Raw genomic sequence first — 16539 nt, 5'->3', positions numbered from 1 at the left:
GACAGAAACTAAATCACCTTTAGTTAACCCCAATATCACGAAAGCACGTTACAACAAGACTGTGATTGATAAATTCACTTCCCATGAGATTCATATTTCACACCTGCTTTTCTTGCCACATCTGCAAAACTACATTCTGCTACAGGGGTATGAGAGGATATTGTATTTTAGGTCTCAGCCTTGGCTCAGTGGTACTTTCGCCTCGGAGTTAGAAGGTCATAGGTTCAAGCTCCACTGCAGGACTTCAGCGCATAATCAAGGCTGACACTTCAATGTAGGACTGGCAGAAAGGCGGAGGTACCGTCTTTCACACGACGTTAAACCGTCTGCCCTCTCAGGCGGATGTAAAAGATCCCACAGCACTACTTGAAGAACAGCAAGCAAGTTCTTCAATGTGTAGGCCAATACTTATCGATCAACCAACTTTACTAAAACAGATTATCTGGTCGGTTATATCATTGCTGTTTATGGAACCCGATTATACACAAACTGGATGCCGCATTTGCCTACATTACAACAGCAATTCCATTTCAAAAGTTTCATTGGTTGTGCAGCGCTTTGAGTGATCGTGAAAGGTGCTATATAAATCCAAGTTGTTTCTTTTTCTCTCCCGTTTTACTGTAGCCAGGAATAAGAACCATCCAAAGCACTGTTCCAACTGCACGTCTCTTCAGCTCTCCATGTGATTATTTTTTGCCCAACTTCCTCTGATTTTCACCCCCACATAGATTTTATGTCAACTGAACTGTCCAAATGCCCCTGTCATTGTTGCTTGATCCTTGGGAGCCCTGATAATTATGCCTCAGATCTTTCATCTGCCTAATCTTGCTGGATCAAGCCTTTGTTATGAGTTTGTACTTAAGCTTACTGTCTGCTGTATATAATTTGGTGTTGAACTCCTCTTGCTGTGTTATTTTTATTTATTTCTATTTTTGCTGTCCCTTGCATGTTACAGCTAGTGCCACACAATTCCAAAAAGTAAAAAAAATTCTAAGCTGAGTTTAGAAGACAAGTTTTATGTAGAATTAGAGATATGAACAATGGCAAAAATAGTTTCTGAACTTATAGTATTGAACAATAAAATATGTAAAATATGATCAATTCCATGCATTACAATTCAATAAACTGGTTATGTTAGGTCATGCCACATTGGTATGTCATAATAAATAACCCTAATGTGTAGGTGTCATAGAGGACGATCAACCCGAGTTATCAAAAATGGATCTTGCCAGGATACTGGGCTCATTTAGGAAGCAACCAAATGCTGTAATGGGAAAATGGGAAAGCTGGTAATTTGTAAAAATGGGACCATAGGGGCATAAGTAAGAGGCTTCTCCACCCAAACCGTCTTGTGATCTTGTATTCTGGAACCAACTGCACGGTGAGCCCGCTCACCAATCACAACAAGGGGAAGAAACATAATACAGCTTCCGCATTACACTTTCTAATATATGTTTTATAAAAACATAAGAGTAGCCACAGAGGACTGATTTCAAAGTAGCAACCCACGTTCAGTTAAGTTATGAATCGCTCTTGGGATTTATGATAAGAAGTGTCCAAGCATTTTTGTCTTCGAGGGCTACCACAGGGCCTCTTGAACCAGATGGAGTCTGAATCAATATTCCTATTAGCAGGCATATTTCTCAAGTTGCAAATCTTTATGTTTCTAACCCACCATCTAAAGTACTAACAACAGCCCTTGCCATATCTCCAGGCCCAAGGAGCTCAATGCAAGACAAAATGACTGCAGCAACTCACCAAGACTCCTTTGACAGCATCTTCCAAACGCGTGACCTCTATCACCCAGAAGAACATAGGAATACCACCAGCTGCAAGGTCCCCTCCAAGTCACACATCATCCTGACTATATTGCCATTCCTTCATTGTCATTGGGTCAAAATCCCAGAACTCCCTGACAGCATTGTGGGTGTACCTACACCACACTGACTGTAGTATTTCAAGGAGGCAACTCACCAGCTCCTTCTCAAGGGCAATAAGAGATGGCAATAAATGCTAGCCTTGCCAGTGAAGCCCACATCTCATGAACAAATAAAGAAGTGTAAAAAGTGGTAAAAGTGCAAATCGGACTGGGTTGTCTGAGCTTTGGAAGCCAAACGTCCAGGGGTCAAAGGCCGCAGTTTGGACACCCTTGGTCAACAACCTTACCCAAACTTGTCAAGGTTTTTGCATTGAAAAGACAAAGAGGACAGTTCAAGCTGCAACTTGCTCACCCTAATGGCTCAGTTGGCAACTGAACTATGTGGTGTTTGACTGAGCCATACTCACGAGGACAGTCCCATGTTCTATTCACAGAAAGTGACAAGTTGGCTGATCTGAGCAAGAGGAAGAAGTGAGGCTATAATTGGCCTCAGCATCACATGGCTAGCGTTCCCATTCTTATCCAGTGCTGTTGGAAAAATTGCACAGTATCAAGCTCAGCTGTGATGGCCCCTACAGCCAAAACATTCATACATGCAAGATGGCCAATTGGCTGGGGTACCAGACAGCAACAGTTGTATATGGAGCAGTACCCAAATGTGATGGAAGAAACCTGAAGTGGGGATTTTTTAAAAAATGTTTAAATGCCTTAAAATGACTCCTGAGCACCCATTATTCTCCAGGTAAACTAGCTACATTTTTGATTCTTGTGCTAAAATGCTTGCAGCAGATGTCAAAAAGGATGAATTAAAGGACAGGTCAAACTCCACAGCAAGAACCACCCCAGCCAGAAAGCATTACCCGTGTAGTTAAGTTGACGACCAAGTGTTATTTCACTCATGTAAAAAGGCTAGTGGCACAAAAAGAACTGCAACAACTCACAATCACCAGTGAAATCTCCTTTACCTATTTCACAGGTTTATTAAATGTGCCGTTGTTTTGTAAGGAAAGTGAAATTCTGCAGGTGAGCATAACTGGCCTGGTGTCCATACTCTCCTGTGGCCTGACCTACATTCCGAAGTGTCACAAAATTTAATTGCCGTGTATACTTCACACAGAACATGACCCCTCATCCAGATTACGATGGATTACGCCATCCCCACCCCCAACCGCAACAGTTGGGATAGACTTTGGGATATAAAATACATATACATATTATAGCATTTACAGGACAGAAACAGGCCATTCGGCCAACTGGTGTTTATCCTCCATGTCTACTTCATCCAACCTTGTCCTTCCATTCCTTTCTCCATCATGTAATTATCTAGCTTCGCCTTAAATGCATCTATGCTATTCACCCTCAACTTTTCCATGTGGTAGCAAGGGTCACATTCTAACCACTCTCAGCTTAAAGTTCTCCTAAATTCCTTATTGGATTTATTAGTGACTATCTTCTATTTATGCCCTCCTATTGGACTCCCTCAGAAGTGAAAACATTTTCTTTACAACTACCCTATCAAACTTCATCTGTCTGGGTAGAGAAATGAAATAAACAGCTTTAGAAACAATGTTAAAATAAAGTCACAGTATAGACTCCTCCAATGGATCAATGGGCAATTGGACTGGCCATTGTGAAACTGAGTCATACAGTGCAAGAAGGTTCAATTTCCAGACTGTGCTGAACTAGCTGATTTCAGCCTCAGCAGCAGTCGGGTCTCTACAATTGATGTCAGTACATCTGGGCTAGAGAGGGGGAAGAAAAAATCAGCAGGGGTTACTACTCCTTATCCTTACTGGAGTGTTCGTCTGCGATTCCTAGCCAGCATGGTCAGGAGAACAGAAGATTTGAAATCATGGTTAAATTGAGAAGTCACTATCCTAACCATTGCAGATCACTCAGATTTTTGAAATATTAATTCTTCAAATCTGAGGCATCCTTTATTTATGACTGGGGTGAACCCAGCTACCAAGAGCTAGCGGTTATAATACAGCCCCGCCAACCACTCTGATCTACCCAAAAGGATGTCCACAGTGCTACTTCCCAACTCCCAGTTTTGCAGGCAAATCTCCCGGCTGCAATGCTCCGTAGCCACATGATGAGGGCTCCCAGGTGGATCTATATTAGAAACAAGAGGAGGCCATTCAGCCCTTCAAACCTGTTCCATCATTCATTGAGATCATGGCTGATCTGTCACCTCTCCACCTATCTGCATTGGCGCCACATCCTTCAATACCCTTGCCGAACAAAAATTCATCGACGTATTATACAAAGTAGGGGAGGAAGTCACCACATCAAGATGTACATCAATCCCTCAAGGAACTTTCATTACCTCTTTATAACCCACTTGGCAGGATGCTGAAAATTAACAAACGCACGCAATCACAAATATGTTTGAAAACGTAAAATTACTCTAAGTGCTGCAATCCCAGACTGAAATCATAAAATTACAGGAATTACTGGGCTCAAAACACAAGACAAATTATAAACCATAACCCACAATTGTGTAAAGCTAACATATCCACCCCAAAAAAACCAAATACTCACTTAAATCATTGCCCTGCCTCCTTAATCTCCAAGGTTTGTTTGGAGGGAGGATTTTGATGCCTTTGAGAGAGTTTAAACAGTTCTCTTGAAGGGTAAAACCGTAAGCTGGGCAGAGCTAGGCCGCAGAAGCCTCGGACTTGCCTAAGGAGAGAGGCCAACCTGAGAGGCGCGTTTGCCGGAAACGGCAAAGCAGATAAAAACGTGGGAAAGGAGGATGATTTTTTTTTTTAATGACACAGCCCGGATAAGGTTGGTTTTATTTAAGATAAATTTTTCTTCATAAAATGTGAATAAATTTAAACTAAACTTTGAAGCCGCCGAGTGAGGAAAATAAAGGCCGAAAGATCCAGGGAGAAAGCAAACTACAACCCAGCGTTAAACTGTGAAGGAATTTTAAAAAATAATTTAAAATAAAAAATAAAATCTCCCCCCGTTTTGGGCCTGAGAGAAAATTCCTCACAAGAGCCCGAAATAAAGACAAAAATCGCGCTAAACATCCCAATAAATAAAACCCTCGACCAAAATAACATTATTTTCCACACTTTTTAAAATTAAAACCTAACTCCACCCTCAGGCCTGAGCTGGATATTTATAAAGATAAAAAAAATTAACATTCCTGCTTTCCATTTTCATAAATAAAACAATTCACTTCATTAAAACATTGTCCAGCAACAAATATATTTATTATCATTCATTATTAAGTGAGGTTCCCTCCTCACTTCCCCTCCTAAAAGATCCTCTTAAAACCCAACAGGCCTTTAGCTCCAAATCCTCCTTCCAGAAAGGCCAGATTCATCCCTAAAAATTAAACTTAAAATCACAAAGTAATCCAGCTTCTTTTTTCTTTCAAAATCCATGCACAATCTTAAATCAAGATCTAAAAGAAAAATGATGAGGCAATTGAGCATCTTAAGCCATCTCTCTCAAGTCCAGCTCCTCTCAGTAAAGTAGATTCTCCTTTTTAAGATGTATGAATAAATAAATCAAAATACTTCCAATAATTAAGACAGATCTGATCTTACTCACGGTGTGGTTGACTCCCCACATCAGGACACTAAGTAGGGGCTCACTGGCCCTGAACAGCTTCACTTTCTGAGCCACAAAGTGTTTCTTCTTGGTTTTTGTCTTGCTGGCACTGGCAGTACAGTTGGCTGCCATTTTTGTAAAACAAAAATTGCCCCCCTCAAAAAAAAATGAAATCAAATGCAAGAAGAAGAAAAAATCTTAATATTTTCCTTTTGCAAGACCCCCTTGCTTCTGTAGCATTTAAAAATTCTTTAGTCTTTAAATTTCTGTGCTTGACGGCACATTGCAAGGGTGAGACCAAAATGTCATGGTAGCTCCTTGTGAAGTGGACGGGTGAGAACCAAAAAGCCCTGTGAATGTCTCTTGTTTGTCTGTCTGTCTCGGTGTCTCTCTCTCGGCTTCTTTCTCCAAGCTCTAAGGCTGCTCCCCCTGCCGCTGTAAGATGCTTCTACAACCCAAATGAACATCACCCTCCTTCCACCCAGCAGAAAACACTGCCACCTACCAGTACCACCAATTACTGTACTGTTAATATCACACAATACTCAGTACCTTGCTCTATGGCAGCGAGGCCTGGACAACGTATGTCAGCCAAGGGCGACGTCTCAATTCATTCCATCTTCGCTGCCTCCGGAGAATACTTGGCATCAGGTGGCAGGACCGTATCTCCAACACAGAAGTCCTCGAGGCGGCCAACATCCCCAGCTTATACACAATACTGAGTCAGCGGCGCTTGAGATGGCTTGGCCATGTGAGCCGCATGGAAGATGGCAGGATCCCCAAAGACACATTGTACAGCGAGCTCGCCACTGGTATCAGACCCACTGGCCGTCCATGTCTCCGCTTTAAAGATGCCTGCAAACGCGACATGAAGTCCTGTGACATTGATCACAAGTCGTGGGAGTCAGTTGCCAGCGATCGCCAGAGCTGGCGGGCAGCCATAAAGGCGGGGCTAAAGTGTGGCGAGTCAAAAAGCCTTAGCAGTTGGCAGGAAAAAAGACAGAGGCGCAAGGAGAGAGCCAACTGTGTAACAGCCCCGACAAACAAATTTTTCTGCAGCACCTGTGGAAGAGTCTGTCACTCTAGAATTGGCCTTTATAGCCACTCCAGGCGCTGTTCCACAAACCACTGACCACCTCCAGGCGCTTACCCATTGTCTCTCGAGACAAGGAGGCCAAAGAGAGAGAATATCACACAATACTTTTCACAAACAATGGCTTATACATGCCAAAGGCAAGCTGCACTGCCGTCCTGGTCCCCTCAACATTTCTAAACAGATTTGTACACGTAAACCTTTTAACCATTCAGAAAGTCATATGTTCAAGATGCACCACCCCACCCCTCCCCACCAACTCCACAGGTAATCTAAATTGATACTTGAATGTAGTACCAAGGGAGTGCTGCACTGTTGAAGGTCCTGTCTTCTTGATCAGATTAAATGCAGTCCTCATCTGCCTCAGGTGGACATAAAAGAGCTCGCGGCCCTATTCAAAGAAGAGTAAGGGAGATCAAATGTCCTGGACACTATCTCTCAATCAACATCACTTAAAAAGATTATCTAGTCGTTATCACATTGCTGTTTGTGGGAGTTTGCTGTGTACAAATTGGTTGTGGTGTTTTGCTACATTACACAGTGATTACACTTCAAAAGTACTTCATTGGCTGTAAAGTGCTTTGGGACTTCTTGACAGGTGCTATAGAAATGCAAGTCTTTCTTTCTTATAATCCGATCCTTTTTTTTACCTACAGGGCTTGAATGCCTTCCCTGTGTCTCAGTAACTAAAACCGGACATAGTACTCAAAGTATGTTCTGACCAGATCACCATATGGTTTTGGTATGACATTCTGTAACTTATACTCAATTAGCAATTCTTCTTTGGCCTCCTTATCTCGAGAGACAATGGATAAGCGCCTGGAGGTGGTCAGTGGCGTGTGAAGCAGCGCCTGGAGTGGCTATAAAGGCCAATTCTAGAGTGACAGGCTGTTCCACAGGTGCTGCAGAGAAATTTGTTTGTTGGGGCTGTTACACAGTTGGCTCTTCCCTTGCGCCTCTGTCTTTTTTCCTGCCAACTGCTAAGTCTCTTCGACTCGCCACACTTTAGCCTCGTCTTTATGGCTGCCCGCCAGCTCTGGCGATCGCTGGCAACTGACTCCCACGACTTGTGATCAATGTCACAGGATTTCATGTCGCGTTTGCAGACGTCTTTAAAGCGGAGACATGGACGGCCGGTGGGTCTGATACCAGTGGCGAGCTCGCTGTACAATGTGTCTTTGGGGATCCTGCCATCTTCCATGCGGCTCACATGGCCAAGCCATCTCAAGCGCCGCTGACTCAGTAGTGTGTATAAGCTGGGGATGTTGGCCACCTCGAGGACTTCTGTGTTGGAGATACGGTCCTGCCACCTGATGCCAAATATTCTCCGGAGGCAGCGAAGATGGAATGAATTGAGTAAATATGTTAAAAGTGTGAATCCACTGACTTTCACCAGAGTCACTCTGGGCTCTCTCTGTTCTGTCCTTTTTTGCAAACCATATCCACAATAAAACTGGCAATGAAATATACATGTGAAACTGTTTAGAAATAGCAAGTTACAACATTCTATGAAATAAAATAAAAATGTTTGATTCATCAGAGTGCCTTATGGAGTGCCTTGTCATGTCTTTCAAAAACAACCTGGAGTGCTTCATATATGATGAATGACTTTAAAACACCATGACTTGTTATATACACACCTCCAACAGTGTACCACTTCCTCGCTGCACTGCCAGCCTAGATGTTTGTGCTTAAGTCTCTGGATTGGGACTTGAACACACAGAGACAAGAGTGCTACCAAAGACTCTCAGAACACAAGAAATAGGAGCAGAAGTAGGTGACATAGCCCCTCAAGCCTGTTCCACTATTCAATAACATCATGGGCGAACTTCTACATCAACTCCACTTTCCTATCCTATCCTCATATCCCTTGATTTCCTTAGTGAACGAAGATCTATCAATCGCATTCTTAAATATACTCATTGACTGAACATCCTCAACCCTCTGGGGTGGAGAATTCCAAAGACTCACAACCTTCTGAGTGAAGAGATTTCTCCTCATCTCAATCCTAAATGGCCTATTCCTTCTCCCGAGACAATGACCTCTAGGTCTAGTCTCTCCAGCTTGGGGAAACCGTCTCTCAGCATCTATCCCATCAAGCTGTCTAAGAGTTTTATACATTTCAATAAGATCACCTCTTAATTGTAGGAGAAAACTGGAAAACTTGGGTTCTTCAACCTTGAAAGGATTCAACTGAGATGAACTCTCAAATAGGCGTATAAGATCGTAAATGGTGTAGTAAAGGAAAAGCTGCTATTAAAAATTAAACCACGACAGTAAGGCATGTATTTGTATCAGCAAAATGCTAATTTATGACAAAGGTCAGGATGTTCATTGCATTTCCAAGGTGGGTGGATGGAGTTAACATAAAGATCAGCTGTGATCTAATTGAATGGCGGCAGAACAGGCTCAAGAGACCAAATCACCTGCTCCTGTTAATATTTTCCTATAAGGAGTGATTAACAATGCAATGGATTTCCAGATAGGGCAGCGGAGGTAAAAAACCCTTGGAATTATTTACTAAACTTTGGACACTATTGGGGAAGTATTGGTCTACAAGGGGTGTAATAGGTTCTTTTTTGGATGGGTGAAGTGCAGAGGGCCAAATGGCCTCCTCGCCTCTTACTGTTTTGTGACGTTGTGGCATTCTTCTCTTTCCCTTCCACAACTTGCATTTATTGTGTACAACTTGAGTAGTAAAACTTCCCAAGGCGTATTATCAAAAAAAATCTGATACCAAGCCACATAAGGAGATATTAGAACAGGTGACTAAAAGCATGGCCAAAGAAGTAGGTTTTAAAGAGCATCTTAAAGGAGGAGAAAGAGGTAGAAAGGCGCAAAGGTTTTGCGGGGGCTGGGTGTTCCAGAGCTTAGGGCCCAGACAGCTGAAGGCGCAGTCACCAATGGCATGGAAAGAATATGTAATGCCTGTGGTTCCTGGGATGTGATAGGGAACTTTTTCTGCTCATCTCAGCAAATTTCAAAACAAAACAAATTAGGCTGCAGTTGGATGAATTTGTGATGTATGCAAATTGCTCCAAGATTTGTAGTAACTAAGGAGCCAATTTACTGCCAAATGGAGTGAAAACTGATTGAATACTCGACACATAACAAAATGGGATAACATAACAGTTTGAAAGGTGGACAGAATCAATCATGCGATCCTGTCTTTGTGACAAAAGAAATTCCTTGATTTGACAAAAGAGTACACATGTGCATTCACTAAGTATCGATTCCTGTTTGCCTGGCATGCACAAGGTGATAAATGGCTCCAAAGCTAAGTGCTGAGACAGCAGAGCCTGAGCATTTTATCAAGGCTGGAGAACTGCTGACTGAGACTGCTACAAATATTGTCAAAGAGGTGCATTATTTGATTGTTGGCAAATACCTTCAGAACTGCTCAGTTCTGCGGAATTCCTATTTGTTTACAACACTTCTGCCCTTTAAGGTGCTGACTCATGATGGTTGACATGATCCATTGGCATTTGCAACCCATTGGTACCCAAGTCTTGACAATGAGTATTGGCAGAGCATCCAAACTTGAAGCCTATGATGAGAATCCGTCCACCCACATCTGCTTTTTGCACATTTATGTTTCCTGATCAGAAACAGGAACCACCCAAATATCTTTCACTTTCTCTGCTAAAGGGCATTGAGGCCATTGTAGCACTGGAGAGGGTACAAAAAAGATTTACTAGAATGATACCAGAATTGAGAGGTTATATGCATCAGGAAAGATTGAACAGGTGGGGATCTTTTCTCTAGAAAGGAGAAGATTGATAGAGGCCTTTAAGATTATGAAAGGGTTTGATAGTGTAGATGTAGAGAGACCAGAACTAGAGACCATAAATATAAGATAGTCAATCCAATCCAATAGGGAATTCAGGAGAAACTTCTTTACATAGAGAGTGGTTAGAATGTGGAACTCGTTACCGCAAGGAATATTTGAGACAAATAGCATAGATGCATTTAAGGGGAAGATAAGTAACAATGTGAGGGAGAAAGGAATAGAAGGATATGCTGATTGGGTTAGATGAATAAGAGTCAGAGGAAGCTTGTGTGGAACATAAACACTGGCATAGATCTGTTGGGCCGAAAGGCCTATTTTTGTGCTGTAAATACTATGTAATCCCAAATATTGCTTTGACTTAGTGATACCCAAGGTGAAATATTTTCCCACGAGGCAATTGGTCTGCTCTGTCTGTGCCTGCTACACATGAAAAGAAAGGAAGAGAAAGGGTAAAGAATTCTAGACCTCGATAGAAGTTTCTCATGAAGCTTGGACTGCTCAGTAACATTTGAGTGAGTTGTTGGTACTGGTGACATTCAGAAATGATTTATTTTATATACAAGTGGTTGAACAAAAGAACTTACATTTACATAGTGCCTTTCACAACTTCAGGATGTTTCAAAGCATTTTACAGCCAATTAAGTACATTTGGGAATAAGTTAGGAAAAGCAGCAGCCAATCTGCGCACAGCAAGGTCCCACAAACAACAATGAACCAAATGGCAAGATAATATATCTTAGTGGTATTGGCTGTGGGTTAAATATTGGCCAGGATAATCTATTAAATCCAAAATCCTTTAAAATTATACATTGCGCAACATTCTACATATACAGTTATCACAAAACGTGGTCGCTATAGTCAGCAACTGATTACATGCTGTCTATCTGAGGCCAGCGTTGCTTATGGATGGTCTTTCACCCTGGGTTGAGTAAAGGAGTTTCCACTGTTGACACTTAAAAAAAAATAAACCAATGCATTGAATGGACTTGTTCAGCGACAGAATGCAAATATTGCAAATGGATACAATACACAATGTTTATTGCTTATGGGGTTTTATAGGAACAGGAATATTATGTCAAGTAGTGATACCATGGTAATGACTGATCAGCATGGGTGATGGGGTTTGGGAGCACTGAGAAGAGGCCCGAGTTTTGCCTTAATGGACTGAGGTCTAAGGGTCTAACAGTATTTTGAGATGGGTTGAATGGCCTCAATTATCTGGATTTATCTTGTGATCAGACCTCGCTAAATTGCCATTCATAATGTTGGAGCCCGGGCTATGAGTGCTGGCTAGCTATTTGACCATGAGGCCATCACAGTTGGACTTGATCCTCACCTCCTCCTATGTCTACACAATTGGGTTCAGGATAGCAAGGAGGAACAGGAACTTCTAAGCGCTTTCTTCCCCTCTCTCAACCAGTTATGTTGAGGCCAACTGTCACAGTCCCTGCTGCTGCACTGATTGAGACCCCAAAACTGCTATGTATTTATTTAACAGTGGTGAGAGGAAGACTTTTCTGGTAAACAACTGACAGCCTTTATCTGTAGTTATATCTTACAGAATCACATTAAAAATCACCCTACAGATAAAACAGATGCAGAAAATATATTGAACTAAGATAGTCAAAATCCACATATGTAAAAGAATACATTTTCTTTGCATAGAACTCTGACATTAGATACAATGGCAGCCCTAAATATGTATTTAAATTAAATTTACATTGCATGTACACTCTCTCTCCTATCTTCCATTAGTGCTGCGTATGGTGTGTTCTGACTGTGAAGCAGGTGTGTGATTACAACAGTTTCTAATCGTCGATTACACACTTGAAAGAATTGTATGCTTTAGCAATATTTCTGTTTACTGTGTTCATTTTCTCCTGAAATTGTTAGCTTATGCTGGGCCATGATGCAATGGAATTGTACACCCTATCACACCTCACTGGCCATTTTTCCATTCATGCTTTAGACAGTGAGTATGAGCGGGCTATTCAACTGTAAGGGATTGAGTCTGGCATCCAGTTTCTAGCAGGAATTATTGAATCATATTCAGGGTCAGGAATCAGCTTTAACCACACATGAGACCAATTGTCCTGTCTCCTACTTTCTGTTGACTAACTCCAAGGAGTCTCACTCCACTTCAGTTTGTCAGGTCAGAATCTAAACCTGGATTTGTTAATATCAGTGCAAAGCAACACAACAACCTACATTAGAGTTGTGGTATATACGCAGCCTCCATCACAGACTGACTTTGCCAACAAGCCACTGGAGAAGCCCACCATATTTCTCATTTAAACAGAATTACTTATTGTCATCTTCCTTTGGTTACCATCTTTCCGAGAGAAAAAAAAATATATTAATTTTTAAAATAAGGCAGTTGTGTTGACTCTGGGTCAAACAAGGACAGATGCAATAGTGAATTTTCCTACTTTATCATTGTGCTGTCTGAAAATTGAATTTGGGTTGGGTTTGGTGGTGAGGGCAGGGGCGGGGTGGGGGCGGTGGTGGGTGGGGTGGTGCGGTGGGGAGTAGCCTGGAGCTGGATTGGAGGCAGAGCTGCAAGTCCCACTGCACGTTTCATTGAAATTCAGTTGGAATCCTACACACTTAAAAAAAATCTTCCATTGTAAAAATTGCACCATTAAGAATTCCACTGCTGGCAAATCCTGCCAAAGACTTATTACTTATTCAATGAGCCATGATGACTCAACTAGTAACATTCTCACCTCAAGAGTCAGAAGATCGTAGCCTTAAACTCCATCCAAGGAATTCAGCACATCACATAGATTGGTATTCCAGTACAGTACGTAGAAGAGTTAATGCGGCATTGTTAGAAATGTTGTCCTTCAGATGAGACACTAGACTGAGGTTCAATGTGCCTGTCCCTGTGTTTCACATGAATGTTAAAAGTCTCATACTATTAGACTTAGCCAATATTCCTGTCTCAACCAACACTATTAAAAACAGATTGGCTGGTCAGTCATTCGTTTGGTGACTGTTTTATCTTGCACATTGTCTATTGCATTTCCCTATGCAGTATTGCATTTCAAAGCAATATGAAGCACTTTGGGATGTTTGAGAGGCTTGATAAAATTCTTTAGGTGGTTCAGTTCACAGTCCAAATAAAATTCTTAAGAGACTTCAGTATTGCATTGTACAAAAAGGTATTTCATAACCATTACAATATACTCCTAGCAGGTCACAGGATAGAAAACCAGAGGCAGGGGCCTTTGCTGCTTGTTCCCTGCTAACCGAATGACTTGCATTTCACTGGAGTTTAGGAGTTTGAGGAGAGACTTGAAGTTTATAAGATCCTGAACAGTCTTGACAAGGTGGATGTGGAAAGGATGTTTCCTCTTGTGGGTGAGTCCAGAACTAAGGGACACTGATTTTAAAAAAAGTCACCTTTTTAGGACAGAGATGAGGAGAAATTTCTTTCTCTCTGAGGGTTGTGCGACTTTGGAATTCTCTGCGTCAGAAGGTGGTGGAGGCAGGGTCATTGAATATTTTTAAGGTGGTGGTAGATAGATTCGTTAGGCAAGGGAATTAAGGGGTATTGGGGGGTAGATGGGAGTGTGGAATTCGAAACACAAACAGATCAGCCATGATCTTCTTGAATGGTGGAGCAGGCTCGAGGGGCTGAATGGCCTACTGCTGCTCCTAATTCGTATGTTCATATGGCTTTAAGATAGTAAAACATCCCAATTCTGAAAGGTGCTTCATAAGAGCATTATCAAACAAAATTTGACTCCAAGCCATATAAGGAGATATTAGGACAGGCGACCAAAATCTTGGCCATAGAGGTAGATTTTAAGAAGCAACTTAGAAGACAGGAAGAGAGACGGTGAGGTTTAGGGAGGGGATTCCAGAATTTAAAGCCTAGCCAGCAGAAGGAATGGCCACCAATGGTGGAAGGATGAAAATCAGGAATGTACAAGAGGCCAGAATTGGAGGACCGCAGAACTCAGGACTAAAAAAACAATTGGATTGTCCCTATTGCATTCTAGCTGAGATCACCAAACTCACCACTGACCAAGGATCAAACTTGGGACTTTTCTGAATATAAACACTTCTGTTACATGAGAAGCCCTAAAGAATTACAAAATGTTGTTGGATGGGTCAGCCCCCACTGGCTACAATTTCTAAGCCATGGGAGGGGGTAGGATGGGGGAGGAAATTGCCCCCATGTTTGCTTAACAAAATTTAATTTTTGGGGCTTGCAGCAACAAGTAAATGACACCGGCTGCTTTCTGAAACAATAGGTCTGTGTAATGCAGATGCTGCAGTTTGCTCATCTTGCTACTTGTACCAGACTGATGTTGCCTGGCGCTGCAACATTGATGGAGTTGGCCCTGCATCAGGAAAGAACAAATGAGGTCAGAGACAGATAATAGAGAATAGTGCGAAACTGGAAAACGATGCCAGAGGGAGACACTGAAGGCCAGAGATCAAGAATGGGGAAAAGGCAGGTGGAGACACCAAGGGCAAAGATCAAGGAGAGATGATCAATAGTGACAAGAATTCTACAGCCAAATATAATCAAGGTCAGCTTAAGAAAAATACATAGGAGAAAATCTCAGTTCATTAAATGCATTGAGAGGGACAATAATTACTTCTTGCACACCAGATAATTGTCCAAATTATACATGGCCCTGAAACTCACTCTTCCCACCCTCAACAATCAATGACTAGTTCATTTAAAAGCAGGTTTTTTGCCATGTGAAATGTTCTCCTCGGTGATTAATAAAAGGTTATCTACAGCTACAGTGCATTAAACTTGTAATGATGAGGGAGCTGTTTGGATGAACAATGTGTTGTTTTAGTCTTGGAAATAATTAGAAATTTTATTTTGTTTCAGGTTTTGTCTTGTAACCGTTTGTCACTTTAGTCTAAAAATAATTCACTATGAAAAGTGCTTTGAAATATGGTCATATTACAGAAATTGCAATTGTTTCTTTCTAAGTTATAGTCGAAGAAATGTTGTCTTGGTCTCGTGCTTTATCCCAAATTATGGAAATTCTGGAAGCAATCATCATTTTATTCTCTTTCCATTATTTCATGCAATTTTTTCAGCATTTTTTCAACATTTTACTTTTCAAAGTAAAATCTTAATTGTTTTTCACTTCTCACAGGTCTGAAGAAAATTTAATTATCTGTTCCAAGCTCTGGGATCAATGTTAGTCATTTGTTACTAGAAATGTGTAAATTGTAACTGTAATTGTGAGTTTAGTTAACAAATGTAGTTTTACTCTAATTGCTAGTTTCCTCCCTTTGCTCAGTAATTGTTTTTGCTGCAGTTTTTGGAAATTCACAGCACTTTGGTAAATAACCTGGGCAACACACTTTAGGAAGGAGGTTAAAGCCTTGGAGCAGGTGCAGAGGAGATTAATTAGAACATAAGGGACTTCAGTTATGTAGAGACTAGAGAAGCTGGTATAGTTATCCTTACAGCAGAGAAGGGTAAAGGGAAATTTAATAGAGGTATTCAAATTTGGGAGGTTTTGTTAAGAGTAAATAAAGAGAAACTTTTTCTACTGGCAGGAGTGTCGGTAACTAGATGTCATTTTTTCTTTGGCCTCCTTATCTCGAGAGACAATGGGTAAGCGCCTGGAGGTGGTCAGTGGTGTGTGGAGCAGCGCCTGGAGTGGCGATAAAGGTCAATTCTAGAGTGACAGGCTCTTCCACAGGTGCTGCAGAAAAATTTGTTTGTCGGGGCTGTTACACAGTTGGCTCTCTCCTTGCGCTTTTGTCTTTTTTCCTGCCAACTGCTAAATCTCCTCGATTTGCCACACTTTAGCCCCGCCTTTATGGCTGCCCGCCAGTTCTGGCGAACGCTGGCAACTGACTCCCACAACTTGTGATCAATGTCACAGGACTTTCATGTCGCGTTTACAGACGTCTTTAAAGCGGAGACATGGACGGCTGGTGGGTCTGATACCAGTGGCGAGCTCGCTGTACAATGTGTCTTTGGGGATCCTGTCATCTTCCATGCGGCTCAGATGGCCAAGTCAGTCGGTAACTAGATGTCATAGATTTAAGATATTTGGCAAAAGAACCAGAGGGGAGAGAAGAAATTTTTCTTAAACATAGCAAATTATGATCTGGAATGCACTACCTGGGAAAAGTGGAAGCAGATTAAATAATAACTTTCAAAAGGAAACTGGATAAGTACTCGAAGGGGAAAAAGTTTAGACGACTATGGGGAAA

The 16539-nt window shown here is 41.7% G+C and overlaps 1 protein-coding gene across 5 annotated transcripts in view; it reads right to left on the bottom strand.

Moving 5' to 3' along the window:
* LOC137348202 (phosphatidylinositol 5-phosphate 4-kinase type-2 beta) overlaps nt 1-5856 on the bottom strand; it is a 125529-nt gene extending 119673 nt beyond the window's left edge. For 2 of the 5 annotated variants that reach the window (XR_010969094.1, XM_068013548.1), the window contains exon 1: nt 5450-5856. Coding sequence is in view for 4 of the 5 variants with exons in the window: in XM_068013548.1 (XP_067869649.1) it covers nt 5450-5581 (132 nt within the window). In the remaining variant the exon portion in view is untranslated. The remainder of the gene's footprint in view (nt 1-5449) is intronic. The other 3 variants (XM_068013547.1, XM_068013550.1, XM_068013549.1) reach the window with 3 other exon arrangements.
* Nucleotides 5857-16539: the final 10683 nt, after the last annotated feature.

The sequence above is a fragment of the Heterodontus francisci genome, chromosome 33 (assembly GCF_036365525.1).
Source record: "Heterodontus francisci isolate sHetFra1 chromosome 33, sHetFra1.hap1, whole genome shotgun sequence".
In the NCBI taxonomy this organism is placed as follows: Eukaryota; Metazoa; Chordata; class Chondrichthyes; order Heterodontiformes; family Heterodontidae; genus Heterodontus; species Heterodontus francisci.
The sequence above is the reverse complement of the archived record's forward strand: the minus strand, read 5'-3'. Positions and strand labels throughout refer to the sequence as shown.